Source organism: Delphinapterus leucas, chromosome 6 (assembly GCF_059928025.1).
Source record: "Delphinapterus leucas isolate spDelLeu-1000000601 "Yukka" chromosome 6, BTC_Dleu_Yukka2, whole genome shotgun sequence".
NCBI classification, from domain to species: domain Eukaryota; kingdom Metazoa; phylum Chordata; class Mammalia; order Artiodactyla; family Monodontidae; genus Delphinapterus; species Delphinapterus leucas.
In genome coordinates this window covers 9044370-9066686 of record NC_143134.1, presented here as the reverse complement: position 1 = coordinate 9066686, position 22317 = coordinate 9044370, and the positions used below count along the sequence as shown (strand labels likewise).

Here is a 22317-nt window from a genome sequence, read left to right as displayed (position 1 = left end):
TTTTGTGTCTCTTTGTTTTTTATGTATTCTTTGTGTGAAGAGTATTATAAACCTATGACAGTACATACTATACAGCCGACTGTGTCAGTGGGGTTCCTAGGCTAACTTTGCTGGACTTACGAACAAATCGGACTTGCGAACGCGCTCTGGGAACGGAACTCGTTCGCACGTGGGGGACTTACTGGCCACTTGGTCAGCCAGCACTCCCTGTCCTTCTCACCAGGCTTCATCTTTTCTCCAGAGCACTAGTCCCTTCTAACAGGACACGTTTCACTAATTTTTCTCTCTCTCACCAGGTAAAGACCCTGGCAGGGCTTCTGGTCTGTTTTATTCATGGCAGTTTCCCCAAGCCATAGCACGGTGCCAGCTACACTGCATTGGTATAAAATAATGAACGAATGGGTCCACTCGTATTTCCTCAGTTGTTTGTTTGGAGGCATTGGCTGCTCAAGGAAAAACAAGCAATGGTCCCCATCTGCACGCACTTTGATTTCATGGAGGGGCCTGGAACTCAGGAATTACAGTGCCCTTGCACTGCAAATGGGCAAAGAGTGCTACAGTGGTTTTTCAGGGCATCACAAGAACATATCACTTTCATTTGCGAAGATACGTATTGAATAATATGTTTAAGTAGCTAAACTTTGCAAGTTCAAAGAGGAGCCTTCAAACACATTCTCTAGTTAGAGTCTTAAATTCTGTCCGGGAGGGATAGAAATAGCTTTGCCAATGCAACCTTTGGAGTGTGCCTTTCCCCAGGCCGACTGCCTCTGCTTTCTTGTTTGCCCTAAAGGGACGCTATGGACCTCACAGCTTGGCCCTGCATTAGGCTAATGAGTACATGCTGTTCAAGCTGCGCTGCTCTGAGCTCCTGGGGGCTGCAGGTGGGCCACCCACGGCAATTCCGACAGCTCCATTTAAACAAAGTAACATGGCGGTTCCTTTTCCTTTCTTCTTTTTACCTTTATCTAATTGTGTGCACTCAGGGGCAAGACATAGAAGGATGACTAGCACTCTGTTTGTCTGAATATGCTCAGGGGAATAGTTTTATATGCTTTTAACTTGTATGCCTTTTCTGTTATCATAAAAAAAATACTTGCTGTTGAAACACTCTGTGATGTAGGCCTGTACAAAGTGTAACTTAGAAGTTGTCTTCATTCTACCCCCACTGGTATTCATTGTGTAAATACTTGGGCAATTTTATATTATAAAAACACTTGTGCAAGCTGCTTTGTCACTGTGCAGTGATAAGTAAATTTTTAAAAAATTTATTTATTTATATTGAAGTATAGTTGATTTATTATATTGTGTTAGTTTCAAGTATACAGCAAAGTGATTCAGTTATAGGTTACTACAGGATGTTGAATATAGTTCCCTGTGCTATACAGTAAACCCTTATTGTTTATTTTATATATTCAGCGTGTATCTGTTAATCCCAAACTCCTAATTTATCCCTTTCCCCCACTCCCTTTCCCCTTTGGTAACCATAAGTTTGTTTTCTATTCTGTGAGTCTGTTTCTGTTTTTTATATAGATTCATTTGTATTATTTTTTAGATTCCACATGTAAGTGATATCATGTGACATTTGTCTTTCTCTGTCTGACTTAACTTCACTTAGTATGGTCACCTCTAGGTCCATCCATGTTGCTGCAAATGACATTATTTCATTCTTTTTTATGGCTGAGTAATATTCCATTGTATATATGGGCCACATCTTCTTTATCCATTCCCCTGTCGATGGACACTTAGGTCGCTTCCATGTCCTGGCTATCGTAAACAGTGCTGCCGTGAACACGGGGGTGCATGTATCTTTTCAAATTAAAGTTTTCATGTTTTCCAGATATATGCCCAGGAATGGGATTGCAGGATTATATGGTAACTCTATTTTTAGTTTTTTGAGGAACTTCCATACTGTTTTCCATAGTGGCTGCAACAATTTACATTCCCTTTTCTCCACACTCTCTCCAGCATTTGTTATTTGTAAATTTTTATTGATGGCTATTCTGACTGGTGTGTGGTGATACCTCATTGTGGTTTTTATTTGCATTTCTCTAATAATTAGTGATGTTGAACATCTTTTCATATACATATCGGCCATTTGTATGTCTTCTTTTGAGAAATGTTTATTTAGGTATTCTGCCTATTTTTTGATTGGGTTGGTATTTTTGTTTTTGTTTTTTTTGATATTGAGCTCTATGAGCTGTTTGTATATTTTGGAAATTAAACCCTTGTCTGTTGCATCATTTGCAAATATTTTCTCCCAGTCCATAGGTTGTCTTTTTGTTTTGTTTGTGATTTCCTTTGCTGCACAAAAGCTTTTAAGTTTGATTAGGTCCCATTTGTTTATTTTTGCTTTTATTTCTTTGCCTTGGGAGATTGATCTAAGAAAATATTGCTAGGATTTATGTCAGAGAATATTTTGCCTATGTTCTCTTCTAGGAGTTTTATGGTACCATGTCTTATATGTAAGCTTTACGCCATTTGGAGTTTATTTTTATGTATGGTGTGAGGGAGTGTTCTAACTTCATTGATTTACATGTGGCTGTCCAGCTTTCCCAACACCACTTGTTAAAGAGACTGTCTTTTCTCCACTGTGTATTCTTGCCTCCTTTGTTGAAAATTAATTGACTGTATGTGTGTGGATTTATTTTGGGGCTCTCTCTTCTGTTCCATTGATTCATATATCTGTTTATGTGCCAATATCACACTGTCTTGATTACTGTAACTTTGTAGTATTGTCCAAAGTCTGGGAGGCTTATGCCTCCAGTTTTTTTCTTTTTTCTCAGGATTGCTTTGGCAATTCTGGGTCTTCTGTGGTTCCATGTAAATTTTAAGATTATTTGTTCTAATTCTGTGAAAAATGTCATGGGTAATTCGATAGGGATCACATTAAATGATATGGGAGTATGGCCATTTTTTTTTTTTTTTTTTTTTTTTGCGGTAGTCGGGTCTGTCACTGCTGCAGCCTCTCCCGTTGCGGAGCACAGGCTCCAGATGCACAAGCTCAGCGGCCATGGCTCACAGGCCCAGCTGCTCCGCAGCATGTGGGATCCTCCCGGACCGGGGCACGAACCTGCGTCCCCTGCATTGGCAGGCAGACCCCCAACCACTGCGCCACCAGGGAAGCCCGAGTCTGGCCATTTTAACAATATAAATTCTTCCAAGATCATGGGTTATCTTTCCATTTCTTTGAATCATTTTCAGTTTTCTTTATCAACATTTTATAGTTCTCAACATATAGGTCTTTCACCTCCTTGGTTAGGTTTATGCCTAGGTATCTTCTTTATTTTGAAGCAATTTTAAATGGGATTGATTTTTTAATTTTCTCTTTCTGATATTTCATTGTTAGTGTAAAGAAATGCAGCAGATTTCTGTACATTAATTTTGTATCCTGCTACTTTGCTGAATAGTTTTTGTGCGGGGTCTTTACAGTTTTCTGTATATAGTATCATGTCATGTGCATATAATGACAATTTTACCTCTTCCCTTTGAATTTGGATACTTTTTATTTCTTTTTCTTGTCTGATTGCTGTGGCTAGGACTTCCAATATTATGTTGAATAGAAGTGGTGAGAGTGGGCATCTTTGTCTTGCTTCAGAATTTAGTGGGAAGGTTTTCAGCTTTCACCACTGATTATTATGTTGGTTGTGGGCTTGTCATAAATGGCTTTTATCATCTTGAGACATGTTCCCTCTGTACCCATTTTGGTGAGAGTTTTTATCACAAATGGATGTTTAATTTTATCAAATGCTTTTTCTGTGTCTATTGAGACTTTGTCCTTTCTTTTCTTAATATAGTGCATCACGTTGATAGATTTGTATATGTTGAACCATTGTTGTGACCTTGGAATAAGTCCTACTTGTAATATGCTGTTGGATCCAGTTGCTAATATTTTTGAGGAATTTTTCATCTATATTCATCAAAGATATTGGCCTGTAATTCTATTTTTTTGTAGTGACTTTGTCTGGTTTTGGTATCAGGGTGATGGTGGCTTCATAGAATGACTTTGGGAGTGTTCCCTCCTCTTCAGTCTTTTGGAAGAGTTTGAGAAGGATAGGTATAAGTTCTTTGTATGTTTGGTAGAATTCCCCAGAGAAGCCATCCAGTCCTGGACTTTTGTTTGCAGGGAGTTTTGTTTTGTTTGTTTTTTTTTAATTGCAGATTCTATTTCACTTCTAGTATCAGTCTGTTCAAATTATCTGTTTTTTATTGGCTCAATTTTGGCAGGTTGTATATTTTTAGAAACTTGCCTATTTCTTCTAGATTGTCCAATGTGCTGGTATATAACTGTCAAAGTATTTTCTTACAATTTTTTTTGGTATTTCTGCGGTATCAGTTGGTATTTTTCCTCTTTCATTTCTTTCTTTTTTTTTCTTTGGCGGTACGCAGGCCTCTCACTGTTGTGGCCTCTCCCGTTGCAGAGCACGGGCTCCGGACGCACAGGCTCGGTGGCCATGGCTCATGGGCCTAGCCGCTCCACGGCATGTGGGATCTTCCCAGACCAGGGCACGAACCCATGTCCCCTGCGTCAGCAGGCGGACTCTCAACAACTGCGCCACCAGGGAAGCCCTCTCCTCTTTCATTTCTTATTTTGTTTATTTGGGTTCTCTCTCTTTTCTTCTTGGTGAGCCTGACTAGAGGTTTGTTGATTTTTTTTTATCCTTTCAAAAAACCAGTTCTTGGTTTTACTGATTTTTTTCTATTGATTATCTCTATTTATTTCCTCTCTGATCTTTAATATTTCATTCCTTTTGCTAACTTTGGGTTTTGTTTTTTCTTCTTTTTCTAGTTCTTTTAGGTGGTAGGTTAAGTTGTTAATTTAAGATTTTTCTTGTTTCTTGAGGAAGGCCTATATCACTGTGAACTTCTCTCTTGTAACTGCCTTTGCTGCATCCCATAGGTTTTGTAAGGCTGTGTTTTCATTGCCATTTGTCTCGAGGTATTTTCTGATTTCCTCTTTGATTTCATCATTGACCCATTGGTTTTTCAGTAGCATGTTGTTTAGTCTCCATGTGATAATTTCCCCATTCTTTCTGTGGTTGATTTCTAGTTTTATGCCGTTGTGGTCAGAAAAGAGGCTTGAAATAATTTCTCTCCTCTTAAATTTCTTGAGGCTTGTTTTGTTCCTAGTATGTGATGTATACTAGAGAATGTGTATTCTGGCGTTTTTTTGGATGTAGTGTCCTGTAGATGTCAATTAAGTTAAACTGTTCCATTGTGTCATTTAGGGTCTCTGTTGCTTTACTGATTTTCTGTCTGGAAGATCTGTCCATTGATGTCAGTGGGGTGTTAAAGTCTCCTACTATATTGTATTTTTGTCAGTTTCTCCCTTCATATCTGTTAGCATTTGTTTTATGTATTTAGGTGCTCCTATATTGGGTGCATATATGTTAATGAGTGGAATATCCTTTTGTATTGATCCTCTTATCGTTATATAGTGTCCTTCGTTGTCTTTCTTTATGGCCTTTGTTTTGAAGTGTATTTTGTCTGACATGAGTATAGCTACCGCTGCTTTCTTGTCATTTCCATTTGCATGAAATATCTTTTCCGTCCCCTCACTTGTAATCTGTGTGACTTGTGCCCTAAAGTGAGTCCTTGTAGGCAGCATATTGTAGGTTCTTGTTTTTATCCAATCTGCTACTCTGTGTCTTTTTAACAGAGCATTTAGTCTATAGACATTTAAAGTAATTTCTGATAAGTATGTATTTATTGCCATTTCAAACCTTGTTTTCCAGTTGATTTTGTATTTCTCTTTTGTTCCTTTCTTCTTTTTGTTTTTTCTTTTGCGATTTGATGATTTTCTTTTGTATTATGCTTGAGCTCCTTTCTTTTTGGTTTTTGTGAATCTCTTGTATGTTTTTTATTTGTAATTACCCTGATTTTCAAGTATGTTAGCCCTTAACCATCTAATTGCTTTAGACCGATAGTCATATAAGCTCAAACACATTCTAAAAGGTCTACATTTTCTTACTCGCCTTCCCACATTTTGTAATTTTGACATCCTATTTTTATCTTCATGTTTATTCTTTTGCTGTTAATTGTAGTTACAATCACTTTTACAAAAATTTTTGATTGTTTTTAATCTATGTATTGGCCAATTTAAGTGATTTTCAGTCCTTTTATATATTTGCCTTTCCTGTTATGTTTTTCCTTTTCTTATAGATTGTTGTTTCTTTTCTCTTTTGAGAAAACCTTGCAATATTTCTTTTAGGATAGATTTAACATTGCTATATTCTTGTAGCTTTTTCTTGTCTGAGAAATTCTTTATCTTTCTTTCTGTTCTAAATGATAATCATGCTGGGTAGAGTATCCAAGTTTGCAGATTTTTCCCTTTCAGGACTTTGAATATATATTGCCACTCCCTCTGGCCTGCAAAGTTTCTGCAGAGAAATCAGCTGATAGCCTTATGGGAGTTCCCTTTGTTTTTCTTTTGCTGCCTTTAGAATCCTCTCTTTGTCTTTCACTTTTGCCATTTCAATTATGATATTCCTTGGTGTGAGTCTTTTTGCATTCATCTTGTTTGGGACCCTCTGTGCTTCCTGTTCCTGGATAGCTATTTCCTCCTTTAGGTTTGGGAAGTTTTTAGCCATAATTTCTTCAAATACATTTTCAATCCCCTTTCTTCTTTTTTCTCTTTCTGGGATCCCTATTTAGCATAGGTTGGCACACTTTATATTATCCCATAGGTCTCGTATGTTGCTTTTTTTTAATTTGTCTTTTTGTCTGCTGTTCTCATTGGGTGATTTCCATTATTCTATCTTCCAGATCACTTATTTGTTCTTCTGCATTATTTAGTCCGCTATTCATTGCTTTTTGCTCAGTTTTTGTCTCAGCAATTGAGCTGTCTAATTTTGACTGGCTCCTCTGTATAGTTTCTAGTTGCCTGTTACAGTGATCTGCGTTTCTATTGAAATTTTTCTTAATTCCTTTAGCATTTGTATTACCTCCTTTTTGAACTTGGGAGCTGTTAGACAGGAGTCAAGTATATAATAATAGGTATTTATGGAACATGCCTAGAATTGTACCTTACTCAGTAGCTAAGAAAATAATTCCCTCTAATCTTGATTATTCACATTAATAAAAATATAAGAATATCAATGATTAACATACAAGAAATCTATAAACTCTCCTGCAGAAAGGGAAAGCTAGCAGAAGACACACCTTGTCCAGGTGGAAGAAATCAATCTGAACGTGAGCACTGGGGGAGGTCAAGGAGCCCTCACCAAGGTCAGGCAGGGTGACCCGGGGCAGCCAGAGCGGGGAATGAGGGAGAAGGGAAAATGTAGGCAATTTGTGAATGTTCTTTTTAGCTATTGAATTCTAAAGTGATGGTTTTCTTTTTCTCCTTTGTTTTTAGAGGCAGAGTGGAATTCTATAAATGCAGTGCCTGTTCTGTGTCAGACCCAGGCAGGACTCTGGAGGGAAGGATGGCGGCCAGTTACCCGGTGCCTGATTTCCAGGAGGTGATGGTCGAGGGGTCAGGAGGTAAGTAAACCCGAACCCCTGGCGGGGAGGAGAACAGCATGACCACCTGACCTGGGCGCCTGCAGGAGAGGATGGGGCAGCAGCTGGAGAGATGTGGTGCAATGGTGTCAGGTGTCAGGTATGCGTGTCTAGGGTGGCCTGGCTGTGCAGGTCCGGGCCCTGGAGTACACGGAGGACCAGGCGGGCCGGGCAGCCCGCTGTCAGTTCGCAGACCGCAAGGCCTGCCTTTGATGCGGTGGATGAAGCAGGAGGTGGTGAGCCGGCTTGAGGTGCGGAGCAGAGAGGGGCTGGGGGACTCGGTGAGCCTGTGGGCAGGTGGGTTGAATTTGGTGCCCAGATGGGTATTTGTGAGGGGAATTGAGATTAACGCTCAGGGATTAAAGCAAGAAAGTGGAGTTTTAGATTTGGACTCTTTCTGGCTTCAATTTGGGGGGTACCCAGGGGAAGGGCTGGGGGGCAGCAGCTCTGGGGGTGAGGGGCATTTCCACATCCATCTGGGTACCACATGGTGAGGGCCCAAATCAGGACAGTGTGAGCCAGGGACACGGGACAGGAAAAGTGACTCTGAGACCCGGTAACTGATGTCTGACGGGGCATTTCAGAGCAGAGAGGCCCCTATCAGCTCGTCTAAGGGTCCCTAAGTTCCCCGATGCCCAGGGACCTCAGCACAGGGGATCTGACCACTCTGAGACCTTGGGCGTGTGGTGAGTGCTTTACCCTGGAGGATCCGTTGTTTGATGAGTTGTAAGCACCTCATTTCTGAATTATTTTAATCTGTTTTAGGGTAATTTTGTAGAGAGTGATAAAGTAATGCTGTTACCTAAGTTAACCTGATCTATGAAAAGCACAGATGTATGCAAAGTTTTGGGTTAAATATTTACTGCAAAATGACCTCTCTTATGGCAGTATGCATATTAAAACAATATTGGATTACTAATGCTGCAACTTGTGTAGCTTTTACATTCTCTTTCAAAAGAGAACTAGCACTGGGGTCATAGGAACATAAGAAAAGTAACAATTTTACTTGGAAAAAAGCAAAACTGGTTTCCAACTACGGCTTAATTCAGCCAATTTCATGAGTAGTGGTGGCTTTTTGGACTCGTCATTCATTTGAAAGCAGAGGTATACCTTTGTTTTGTGTACTGTAGTTGTTGAGACTGAGGTTTGGAGATTGAGTAAGTTTTTAAGGACTAACGTTACAGAAAAAGATTTATGATGGTGTTTCATCGATCATGCTCAGTTGACAAAGAAATTGCTATTCCAGGTCCTTTTGGCCTGGAGAGTTTTTGTTCTGAATCTGTGGTTTAAATGCATAACAAAAGAAAGCTTTAATGGCACTTGCTTTGAAATTGGGTGTGATGACTTTAAAGTCCTGTGGGTAGTTTTATTGCCTGAAACTAGTTTTAAGCGCAACTGCAGCTGTGGGAAGAAAAGCTAGTGGGGAATTTGCTTGGGTTGAGAGGTGGGTGAGGACCTCTGGAGAAATGCAGGAAAAGATCTTATTTGGGGGCCTTGGATTATCAGCCCCTTGTGCACCTTCCCTAGAGCTTGACGCAGGGGTGTTTTTAGCCTAACTGGACCAAGTGGTGGTGTCGGGCTATCAGAACTTTTACTTTATGAAGCTGAACAATTTCTGAGAAAGGGCTGGTGGGATCACAGGCACATTTGATGTGTCTCTTTCCGACATTCTGTGCAACACATTTGGGGCAGAAGAACTGTTTCTGATGTTTGGTGAAGTCGGAAGCCTTTGTAATCAGAGGCTGAAAAGGGTAATGGTACCAGTTCTGAGGCTTCTCAGGAATTTCCTTGGAAAGGGGTGGGGAGGGAGTGACTCACCCGGCCAAAGGTGCTCAGGTAGGCCTCCGCGATCACCAGCCTCTGCGCGTTGCAGCGCTGGGTCAGGATGTCGATCAGCAGGTCCTTGTCACAGCCTGGAAAAGGGGCGTATTTGGAGAGTCATGAGACTGCTACCCTGTAGGTAGGAAGAACTCAGTGTCCAGGGATCAAAGCCAGCATGCAAGCTTGTCCCCATGATGCTTCCAGCAGGCAGGGAACAATTCCAACTCAAATGGAAGTCACAGGGCAGCCCCTGACATGGCGAGGTACCTCCTGTCTCTCCTCTTGATGCTACAACTACAGATTTTTCTTCAAAAGGATTCAATAAAAATACAGAGGACTGAAGAATGTGGTCTTTCTTCCACCACCCCTCCTACCCCACCAACAAAAGGCTTTCCCGGACGCCAAGCTGATTCCTGTTTGAATTGGCCACGTGTCTTTCTTACTGTACGGTTTGATATGACTTACAACAAATGTACATTAAGAGAAAAGTAACTGCTGTGGTGCTGATGTCAGCAGGTGAGAGGATCCCGGTCATTGTCTCCTTTGGAGAAAGAATCCCACAAAGAGACACTGTAAAGCAGGCACAGAGTTTATTGGAAGCACAGTATGTGCAAAGAGAAAAAAGAAGCGATTTATTTAGAGCAGAAGCAAAGCACAGATACACACCCAGAGAAGAGTGCAGGAGTCCTGAACGAGGAGAGTGGATTTAAATCACTTATATGGGACAGTTCTTCCAGGCCTCTGTTCTCCTCTGGCCAATTATCTCCCTTCTTCTTCCACATCTGACCTGTCTCAGGGCCCTCCCGGTATGTGTGCACATCTTTTTGCCGAGATGGATTCCAGCGCCGAGGCTGACGGGAGGTCTGACAACACATATTATGGGGTAGTACCCCCTCCCTTTTTGACCCCCTGAGGAGCCTCTCTGTGCATGTGCGCTTGGAGAGGTTTCCCTGACCTCAGGAGATGTGATAGTCATGGTCATCTCACCTCTTCAGCAGAACTCAGCTCCTGCCATTAACTTTGTCCTTGGAGTGTCAGGGGAAAACCGAGCTCCAGTTGAGTCCACTTGACAAACCCTAGCTGCTCAGCCCAGGGGTGCATCTGCCTCATACCTCAGTCCAGACCCCAACAGAAGGAAGAGTCCTGGGGAAGGGGCTGTGAGGGGGGGACCATGCCCCTGCCCAGGGGTGGGCGGCCCCTCCCCTTAACAGAGGCTCTGCTCCTGGGCTCTGAGGCCCCACTTCCTCCTGCACCAACCCATGAACCTGAATAAACGCCTGAATGCACAGCTGCTTCAGGGAAATTTAGCTGCAACGTTAGTGGTGGTAGAGTAACCAAGAAGGTGTTAGCATCCCCTCAGCTTGACCAAAATTCAGACAAACTTCTCCTGATTAGAAGCCTTTGACCTCTTTCCTTCCTCCTTTCTTTCTTTCTTCCTTTCTTTCTTTCTTTCTTTTCTTTCCTTCCTTCCTTCTTTCTTTTCTTTCTTTCTTCTTTCCTTCCTTCCTTCCTTCCTTCTTTCTTTTTTTCTGAGAGCGTTTACTTCAGAAAACTTGCAGTTGTAAATTCTTTCTTTTCCCCTCAAGACATAAATCTTGTCCCAACCACCTGCCAGTTTTAATGCCCAGAAATGCCTTTCTCAAGGACTTGGGATGCATCCCTTTGAATACAATTGCCAGGAAAGATGGAGCCACTGTCTCCCAGCCTCTGTGGCAGGCAGGACCCTGAGTACCAATGAGCAGCCTCAGAAGTCCTCATTGTGTTGACCAAGGCCCCCGCCCCTGTGACCTCTAGAACATCCCAGGGCTCAGACCTCGCCTGCCTTTTGTTTCAGAGGAGCTGAGTTCAGTCTCTCTCCTCTTTCATAAAGGCTTCCCTGCCTGTTGAATTCTGTGTGGTATACTTTCCCTTTGACAAATGATGGAGATGAGGAGAAGAATGAGTTAAAGTGCTAGGATGTTAAGCAGATCATCTTTTTGGAAGTTAAAGCCATCCTGGATGTGTTCAGATCATGGGAGAGTGATGAGCTGCATGTGAAAACGTTCAGTGAATGAGGGCACGGGACTGGATATACACAGATGACCGTGCCTGGAAGAACCCAAAGGGGGAGCGAGGTATTTATGCAGGTGAGAGAAATGGTCCGGCAGCTGCAGAATGGAGGGAGGGAGGCAGAGGATCAGCTCCAGAGCCTGGGATTTCGGGTTTGGGAGCAAAGGCAGCCTGTAGAGAAAGGCACAGAGCATCAGGTGCCCGGGGCCCCAGGTTCAGCGCTGGAGCCAAGGGACATTTGGTGGTTCTGAAGGGATCTGCTGACTGCGTGATGGGTGGTCCAGATGAACATATTTTTAATAATAAATAGAAGGTTTTTCAATTGGATCCATTGTTGATTTTGCTATCGTCACACTTTTGTAATTTTTGTAGCCTTCTGGTTTTCGTTGTTGTTCTGTTGGGATTATCCACAACCTACCTCTCTGAATTACTCTCCATTTTTCAAAGTTCATAGCAACTCTGGCTCATTTATCCTTCTAGAGATATTTCAGAGTAATATCATATGGATCTCAAAAATATTATTAAAATTTCAATTAAAATAACTGTAAACTTAGGAATCAATTTAGAGAAATTATATTTCTGTCACTAACATGATGAATCTGTTGAATTAATTATGTGTTTTTGTTTTCTAAAAGACTTAGTAAAGATTTGTAGAGCTTTTACAAATAACAAGAAACTTGATTTTGTTGAAATTATTCATATTTGCATTTCTATTGATATTTCAAGCTATATTATTTTTGCTTTGTTTCTTAACACATAATTGCTTAATGAAGTAAATGATGTCAAATTTTATGTTGACTTTGTATCCAGAAAAATTATTGAACTCTCATAATTTTTAATAATGCTTTTGCTTGATTACCTTGGATTTTGAGATATATTAATAATGTCCTCTGCAAATTCAGAGAATTTTGATTTGTTTTTTAGAATCATCGTATCTATTTCTCTTTCTTGTCCTATTATATTAGGGGCAGGAATTTCTAGATAATTTCTATCCGACGGTTTAACAGAAAAATCTGACATGATGAACCATAGCAGTCTTATAGGTTTTTATGATGTACAGTTGATTCTTGTTATTAGTGAAAGCTTTCTACAAAGTCACCGTGAGCGTGAATTAGTACATGCTGAACGACTGCTTCTAGGGGAAATATAGGAAAACTCAGCCGCTAGGAATAGAGGGAAACTCTCTCCACTTCTGTAAAGAAGGTCTACACACACCCTACAGCTCACATCATATTGGTGGTCAGTAAGGCCTGGGGCAGGTGAGGACGCCTAGTCTGAATAGCACCCAGTGTTTCACAAAGATTCATTTTGTCCTGTATGCAGCTTTACCATGAGTTAGGCATATAGGTTAAAAATAGTTCCCCTTGCCCAGGATCTCATAGGCATGATCTGGAAATTATATATGTTAACTGAGACAAAATAAACACAGTTGTTCTAAGAGTGCGTGGGTAGGGAAGTAGCTTGTCGCAGTTAGGACTTGGCAAGTGGACTGCACTGTTAGACATTGTTACCTGAGAGGTACTGCTTCTCCTTGGTGAATTGTTATACAACTTAAGACAATTTTTGTTAAAACTACTCATTTCCATTTGCGTCAGAGAATATTTTTGCTTTCTGATTTTTCTATGTAAAACACAGTAGCCAAGTCAAAAACCAACAAGTGAGACTACATTAAACTCAAAAGCTTCTGCAGAGCAAGAGAAACAATCAACAAAGTGAAAAGGCAACCTATAGAATGGGAGAAAATATTTGCAAATCATATACCTGATAAGGAGTTGATAGCTGCAATGTATCAGGAGCTCATACAACTCAATAGTAAAAAAAAAAGTAATAATAACCTGATTGAAAAACATGGGCAAAGGACCTGAATAGAATTTTTTCCTAAGAAGGTGTACAAATGGCCAAGAAGTACACGAAAAGCTGCTCAACATCACTAATCATCAGGGAAATGCAAATCAAAACCACAGTGAGGTGCCACCTCACACCTGTCAGAACGGCCGTCATCTGAAAAACAAGAGATAAAAAGTGTTGGCAAGGATGTGGAGAAAAGGGAACCCTCCTGCACTGTTGGTGGGCATGGAGATTCGTGCAGCCACTATGGAAAACATTACGGCGGTTCCTCAAAAAATTAAAACTAGAGCTACCATATGATCCAGTAGTTCCACTCCTGGGTATTTATCCACAGGAAATGAAATTGCTATCTTGCAGAGTTATCTCCACCCCCATGCTCATTACAGCATTATTCACAATCGCTGAGACATGGAAACCACTTAGGTGTCCCATCGCCAAAGGAATGAATAAAGAAAATATGATACACACACGATGGAATATTACTCAGCCACAAAAAGAAGGAAATCCTGCCATTTGTGACAACATGGATGAATCTTGAAGGCGTTACGCTAAGTGAAATAAGACAGAGAAATGCAGATACTGTATGATCTCACATACATGGAATCCACAATAGCTGAATTCATAGAAACAACCAGGGGCTGGGGGATGGAGGAAAGGGGGAGGTGACAGTCAAAGTGTACAGACTTCCAGTTATAAGAGGAATAAGTTCTGGGGATCTAACATCCGTCATGGTGACTACAGTTAACAATACTGTATTGCATACTTGAAAGTGGCTAAGAGAGTAGAGGGTAAATGTTCTCACCATAACAGTAATGACAAAAATGGTAATTCTGTGAGAAGAAGGATGTGTAAACTAACCTTATTGTGTTGACCATTTAGCAAAATATACGTCTTTGAAATCATCACATGGTACACTTTAAACTTACACAATGTTATAGGTCATTTGTGTCTCAGCAAAGCTGGAAAAAACCCACAGTAGCCGAGGAAAACATTTGCAATTGTCGTTTTCGATTGCCCTTTGCCAGGGGCATCAGGATGGATAGACTTTCACAGCATCTTGAGCTGTGTTCTTGCTTTGTCGTACTAGAGCAGAGGTGTGCCGTCAAACCCCAAACCTCCTGAAATTCTTCAGCTAAAACACTGACAAGCAAAAACCTACAAGGGTCAAAATGAATCCAAATTCTGACCCTAAAATTGCGATGACAGGAAAATTGAAACTGGCACAAAGAACAATTTTCAGTGAATAGATTGCTCTGATTTATAGTTTTAAAGCAAAAATTATTCTCCTGAAGAAAAAGTTAATCCATAACTGTTCGTTGCCCTGTCTCCAGATTTTTCTAGCGATGATTAATATTTTTAAAGGCATAAGCATTGCAGACTCTTAATGTTGACTTTAGAGCACATTCAAAGTCCTTTATTGTTTTCCTCCAGGGTCCTGCTAGTGGACACACACACACACACACACACACAGTATAGCTCGTGTAAAGATGACCTTGTCTTCAAAGCTGAGAGCTTGCTTTCTCATGAAAGGCTTTTTATGTTTCATGCAAACGTTTCCTTTCTGTTGTCAGTGTTCATCTTCGTGCTCACCAGAAGTCTCCTTAGGACAGGTTGGATGTTTAACAGCTCCATATCATATCTTAAAGATTAAACCTTTTTTAAAAGAACCCAACAATTTCCCACTTCTCTCTACATTTCTTTCCTAAACTCTAGTTCATTCACTGGACATGCACTTACAAGCACCTGACCCAGCCTCCCGCCCTGGGAGCTCAGAGGCCAGTCAGCAGGTGATGGGGGTGGGGGGAGGGGACAGGCCTGGTGGAGGTGGGGTCAGAGGCAGGACCTTGCAGAAGCAGGTGCTGGGCTTGGGATGACTGATGAGCTTGGAGGGCAAAGAAGGGTTCAAAGAGGAAGGCTCAATGGAAGGGATTCCTGAAGGAAGAGAATTTGAATTCCAAGTAGATGGGAGAAGAATATAGCCTTCCAGGCAGGGGGATTACTGGGCCAATTTGCAGGGATGTGGAAAAGCAGATCCCCTGGGGGAGCAGCAGGAAGTCTGATTTGGCTGGATGTGGAAGTCTCAAAGGAAACAGGCTAGAAAACAAACAAGGGCGAAAAAAGGATGTTTATCCCAGATTAAGTTTTTTGGTTTGGAATTTCATTTAGTTGTTAGGCATTTAAGCATCTAAGGCAAAAACACGTCCAGGTCAGATCTGCCATTGCGAGAGGCAATTCTGTTGATCTTTTCTATTATTTTTCTTGTTCTACTTTTTTGCCCAGCTTTTTGTTTGAATCTGTGTTTGCTTTCTGTTAGACATCAGCTGTTTACATCCATGTTACAGTCTTAAGACAAGGTAAAGCACAGGAAAAAAATGACCAAGAAAGGTGCTAGAAATCACCAGGCTTACCAAATCCCTGGAGTGCTTCCCCCAGCATTTGGGCGTCCATCATGGGGTTGAAACTGGGAGCTGGGAAGATGGTTCCTTGCACCTGGTGGGGAGAGTCAGAGAGAAAGGGATTGCAGTAATGCACTCCAAAGGTTTCAACATTTTTTTAGATAAATAAAAACAAAAGTACATTCTATGTGTTTGAATTACTCTAAGACATACACACGGGTCTATTAAACAAATGTGTTAATTGTATGTCAATTGCAGAGACTTAATTGTGTTCTTTATAGTCTATTGGCTTCTCCTGCACTGGCATTGTTCATCTAGGAAACGGAGAAACTAGAACTAATAGTAGAAGAGTGTAAGAATCAAATAAATACATGTCTTCTTAGTAAACAGTAAGCATTTTCTTAGGAATTGGAGACTATTTTATAGAAACTGAAAAGAAATGAATTGTGGGGATTCATCCCATTTAAATGAGTTATAAGTGGCAGTTAACCACCACAGCTTTTTTTTTTTTAACAATTCAGGGGCCCTGAAATCATATTAGAGGAAATTGAAACATTTGAATTTGGATTAGGGATTCATGATGAAGACGGGGCAGAGATTTTTGGCAAAGCCTCTGCAGCTACAGAGGAAGACGTGAACTCCTGATAATTCTCTGTTTAAGTTCTCCCTCGTGCTAATAATAAAATGGCAGAAGACACAGGTGAGGCTTTGAGTCGCTTATTTGAGACAGAGCCAGCAGGACTGGGCTCTGTAGGGTGACACTCAGACCACCAAAGTGTATTAAGAAGGGGAGCTCTCCCCTGTTTGTCGTGAGTTTGCCCAGAAACATTGGGAAAAATGTCTTCCTGTAGAAAACAGGTCTCCAGGCCTTCAGCGGGCAGGTTCACCGAGCTCTTTTGCAGAAGGTGAAGTTTTCCAGGGCCCATCGTCTAACAGCAGAAAATTCATTAATTGATGAGCAAAAGACTGGACCGAACTTCTAGTCCAAGAAATATGCATATACCGATGCCAAAATATTTATGAAAAGATTTTTGGGGGATTAAGAAAACTGTTCACTTGAGTTAAAACTAAGAATTCAATTCCATTTGTATTCCACTTCACTGATGTTAATAAACAGGAAGCTGCCTGTTTGAAGTAGACTGGAAACCATAGAGTGGTTGTAATATGGACATATTTTCGTACGTAGAAGTACAACCAAGTTAGTGAAACATTCTTCTTAAATCCTAGACGGACAGACATATGTAATTAAAATATGAACACAGTTTGCATCTTCTGATGCCCGTGCCTGAGTTTACGAACCAATGTCCAATTTGCTTCTAATAGTTCAAGCTTCTTGGCAATGATCCAGAAACTAAGTTCTCTTGAGTCAACCCGTGATTCTAGAAGCTATTTATTAGGAGACATCATGAATTTTATCTCCCTTATTCACTAGCCAGTCCCATTGGCTGAGATTCTATTAGGAAAACAGACTATGATTCTTCTTATATTTACTAAATTAGGTTCAGAGATCAGATTCTAAAATAAATTTCCTGATTGAGTTCTCCTCACCTCAGTCATTTTGTTTTGAATCTTATAACCCTAGAGAAATTTAAGATTTAAACTTTTGAAAGAAGAGCCATGCCTTTAAGTGTAAAATTTCTTTTCTGCTCTTTGTCACTGCCTTTTACTAAATCCTTTTTTGTCTGTGTAGCTTTTTCTGTTTTTTTTTTTTTTTTCATTGGAAATATTAAAGGTTTTTTGAGGCATGGGAAAGAGATACTTTAGTTCCCTGTCTCAGGAGTTAGAAGGCTTGTTTGGACAAGTCTGGAGGGGCAGTACCATTCAATGCCTGGTGACCTTAGTCTTGCTGTGTGCTCTCAACCAAAGGACTGTTGTAAAGTATAAAAGAGAAAATGTATTTGAAAACAATGGGACATATTGTTAAATAAGTGTAAGTTACCTAGGCAATTTCAGCACTGAGTGTGGAAATGTCCATCACAAAACAGAACATTTCATTCCTGGCCGGGCTAGGATCCCCCAGTTTTCTACTGGAGTGTGTGCTACAAAATGAAACTGTTTATCTTTTGCACAAAATAAACAAATAAAAGATAGAAAAAAGAAAAAAAAAGCTCTGAAAGTTATACATAAAGTTAGAACTGTCTATAGTGATTTATCAGACACAATTTGTATGTGAAATAAGAGTCCACAGTTTTTTTCTTCACAGTTTTTTTAATCCTTATATAGACTACTAGTACAATGTATTTTTACAGTGTAGTGCAAAAATTATTATTCATTTATTTATTTATTTATTACAGTTCCAATATCCTTTGTCACTTAAAATTATCTCCTTATCAATTGGCCTTAAACGAATACACTAAAAATTTTTTTTAAGAAAACATCGTGAATGTTTAGTAATTCAGGAAATAGTTTTATAGTACTTGTCATTCATGCCCATTTATATAGCGTATTAAATCATTGTATTCATTTTATGTCAATTATACTTGAGTTAAGCTCAAGTGAGCAGCATTATTCCGTGTAAGACACGTACTTAGTGTTCCTTTTACTTATTTTCTCATTGGGATGCTCACTTTGTCTTTTAATGGTCATATTTTTCCAGTTTCATTGGGGTATAATTGACATGGAACATTGTGCAAGTTGAAGGTGCACAATGTGACCTGATCCACGTGTACACTGTGAAGTGATCCCCACGGTAAGGTGAGTTAACACACGCCTCACCTTGCACATCCCTTTTTTCTGATGAGGACATTTGAGACCTACGCTCCTAGCGGCTTTCCTGTATACAAGACAGTGTTGAAAACTGGATGTGATGAATTGGGAGATTGGGATTGACATATATACACTAATATGTATAAAATGGATACCTAATGAGAACGTGCTGTATCAAAACATAAATAAAATTAAATTAAAAAAAAAAGAAAAGAAAACTGGAGTCACCGTGCTGTACGTGACATCCCAGGACTTGTTCACCTCAAAACCGGGAGTTTGTACCTCTGACCAACATCGTCCCTGACAATCACCATCCGTCAGGGGCCATTTTGACTGAACTGACCAGTTAAGCTATGGAAACAGTTCAGTTACCAGTTTTAACTTTGTCCCCTGAATTAAACAATTATTTGAAAAAATTGATTGATTAATTGCTTTGGGCCATAAAACTTTTTTCAAGTGATTACAATATACCTGAGGTATGTATTCCTCTATTTTCTTTGGACTGTTTTCCAATATTTGTGCTCGGCCGCATTCTATGCATCCTTACACCCAACACCAGGCTCCCTGATGACGTCAGTCTACACTGAGAGCTTCTTAAACTTCCCTACCACTCACTGACCTTTTATTTTTCATTAGTATCTTACATTTTTCTATTTGATACAGTTCTTTTTTTTTGTTTTTCGCGGTACGTGGGCCTCTCACTGTTGTGGACTCTCCCGCTGCGGAGCACAGGTTCCAGACAAGCAGGCCCAGCGGCCATGGCTCACGGGCCCAGCCGCTCCGCGGCATGTGGGATCCTCCCGGACCGGGACACGAACCCGTGTCCCCCGCATCGGCAGGCGGACCCCCAACCACTGCGCCACCAGGGAAGCCCCTCTTTTTTTTTTTTAATTATTGAAATACCATTGATTTACAATGTTGTGTTGATTTCTGCTGTACAGCAAAGTGACTCAGTTATACATATATATACATTCTTTTTTATATCCTTTTCCATTATGATTCATCTCAGGATATTGAATAGAGTTCCCTGTGCTCTACAGTAGGACCTTGTTGTTTATCCATCCTGTATGTACTAGTTTGCGTCTGCTAATCCCAAACCCCGAGTCCATCCCTCCCCCACCTTGCCTCCCCCTTGGCAACCACATTGTGTCTGTTCTCTGTGTCTGTGAGTCGGGTTTTATTTCGCAGATAAGTTCATTTGTTGATACAGTTCTTAAAGTTGGGGCTTTGCCTATGTCAAGTACAGTATTGTTTTATAATTTGCTGCCGTACAAGTAGTTGTTCTGTGGCTTCATTCCTTATCCTTCTAGTTATATTTTATGTCCCTTGTCTGCAGAGGGTACCTCAAAACTATGCGTGATTTTCTATGCAGTGAGACATCTTTTTAAAATGTTCTCATTCACTGGTGATGTCACTGAAGTTAACTGATTGCTTTAAAAAAATTCATTAATGAGATTTTTGGCCAAATGACCTGGCTTTATATATAATTACTATGATAAGCTTTCTTTTTGTTTGTTTTTTTTTTTACAAATACAGAATGTACATGAATTAAGCAGATTCTTGAAGTCATTATACTGATCATATTTATTGTTTGTATCAGGAAAACTGAAGAGAGACAAACAGATCAGACAAATGAGAATTGTCCTGGAGAAGAGGGTGTGGGGTGGGAGACGGGCCTAGTTAATGGGGCACGTCTGGCTTGACAGTGACTCGGGTGGGAAGCAAAGATAGAGGTGAGCTGTCACGTGATTACCAAGGGACATCGAGTGTTTTTTTAAGCAAGAGAGTGAAATAATCTGACTGGAGTTCCACTCTACAGCCACATAAAGAAAGAAACCAAAAGAAGTGATAGAGGTTGTAGGCATGGCTAATTCAGAACCTCTAGCAGGTATAATGCACACCTGAACTGAAGCAGACTGTGTGTTCTTGATGAATGCAGTTTTGCTTGTTGACCGAGTGTAATTTAACTTACTAATTTTTGAGGTGTATTTTAAGTTAACCCAGTCACGTTAGTTTAACCTTCTGAAAGAGTAAGAGACTGTCGTGTCAGGTATTTCTCAGCGTGTATACCTTTTAAAGCAAAGTCCTTTTTAATGTACGTGTTCCTAATTTGTTCACATCTTAGAGCAGAATGGAAATTTTGAAAAAGTGGACACTTTCCAATGTGACATGAAAATAATGTGTATATGGTAAAATTATTTTCTTACCTTGAAAATGGTCAGATTTAGAAATAGTATCACTTGTCGCAGGTAAACACTTGTCGCAGGTAAAGTAAGTTCCAGTGTCTGTCATTTCCATTTGAACTCTCACCACAAGGTGATCAAAATATAATCTTTGCTTCTAGTCATTTGCGAATTAAGGTTTTGACAGAGGCATAAAAAACACTCCCTTTTTAAATGACAGAATAAACTGCGTCATGAACTCACTGTGCAGGAGATCATGAGTGATTTGAAGATTTAAACTTGGTTCCAGAATCTACCCCCTGAGCAAATAATGAACCGAGTTCTTTAACTGACAGAAGAATTTCACAGTTATTGTCTGGAACTGAATACAGACTGGAAAAGTCACATATAGACGGCTCATGAAGTTGATAAAAACATGTTCATCATCTCATATCAGTAGGTACATGGATAATGCGTATTTCACTCATTCATAGTGACCCAGGGGCCCGGGGTCCATAAACCCATGTTGCTTCTTATTCAACACCCACATTGTAGTCCTTTCTCTCATCTGGCTTTTAAGTCACCCTCATCCTGACCACCTGAGAACCTAAAGAGTTTGGACTTTGAAATATCAGCTGGACTGACTGGGCACCTGCCAGCATGTGGGTTTCAGCGAATAATTCAGCTTTGTTTCGGTGTAACAGAGATTCTTAGATTTCTAGTGAACTGAGGGTTTTTGGAGCCCTGTGAGGAAATCCTACAGAAGTCCTGGGCCTCCGTTTCCATAGGGCACATACTCACCTTTGGGGCACTGGCCCCTGGATCTCCAAACGCCCTGAACCCCACTCTCCTTTGACTTCTGTCTGACAAGAGCTTCCTGAATGGTTTCAGTGGCTTCAGCATGACCAGCCCTAGGGGTTGAGTAACCAGCGTGTTAACCCACCCTCTCTCATCTTCCACGAGTGTGTCCTTCAGTCCAGTCCCGTCCGTCCTCTCCCCACAATACCTTCCACAGGGCCCCCTTGTCTTAACCTCTGCTACTGCCCCCTTTACCCCTTCCGCCGGCGCACCCAATGAGCTGTTCCCTCAGCCAGAATGGTCCTTCCCAAGATCAGACACGTCCTGTGTCCTTCTCTGCCTAAGTCCTTCCTGCCCAGAGCAGTGCTTCTCTGTTTTCTGCTCTGACCCACGGGGTGTTTGATTTCCACATGAAAGAAACATCCCCGGGAGCACCTAGGTTTACAAACACATCCCAGTGTGCTAGCCTTGAGGACACTGCAGTGTCGTCCACTCAACAGAGTATATGGTCATAGGTCGGGGTGAGAATATCATATATTGGGCAAAACGTGAGTGTATAGAATAGAAAAAGATGTTCGAGCTTTGGCTTGTTGGTCTTGATGGGAGTATTTTCAGTGTTTGCGGCAACTCGTTCCCATGACTGAGAACAGATGACTGTGGGGCTCAATGGGATATTTTAACAGTGTGAACAGTGCTCTTCAGGACTGGTCCCTGACCGTCTGCATGGGTTCGTGTCTTACTTTCTCGCCCTGAACCTCTTGGCTCCTATACACGACACACAACCCACACCCCAGCCCTCAGTGACTCTGGCCTTGTCCCTTCTGTTTGGCTTCTTCTCCACCTGTGCCCATCTCCACACACACTCGCATCCTCCGACTCCACCGTGAACATCTGTTCAGGATTTAACTGATGGCTCCAGGGCCCTCTGTGCAGGGAGTCCTTCCTGACACCACCCCCACCACCTGCCGCCCCAGGAATTGTCTACCCTCTTCCTGGTGCCAGAGCTGCAGGACATCCTACTCGAGTGCCAGGAGCAC

The 22317-nt window shown here is 41.0% G+C and overlaps 1 protein-coding gene across 1 annotated transcript in view; it reads right to left on the bottom strand.

Annotated features, from left to right (window-relative positions):
• ANXA10 (annexin A10) overlaps positions 1 to 22317 on the bottom strand; it is a 100134-nt gene that overhangs the window by 22776 nt on the left and 55041 nt on the right. Inside the window, exons 2-4 of the mRNA XM_089912585.1 lie at positions 21284 to 21393; positions 15627 to 15765; positions 9319 to 9413 (exon numbers count right to left, since the gene is read on the bottom strand). Coding sequence (XP_089768711.1) covers positions 9319 to 9413; positions 15627 to 15765; positions 21284 to 21393 — 344 coding nt within the window. The remainder of the gene's footprint in view (positions 1 to 9318; positions 9414 to 15626; positions 15766 to 21283; positions 21394 to 22317) is intronic.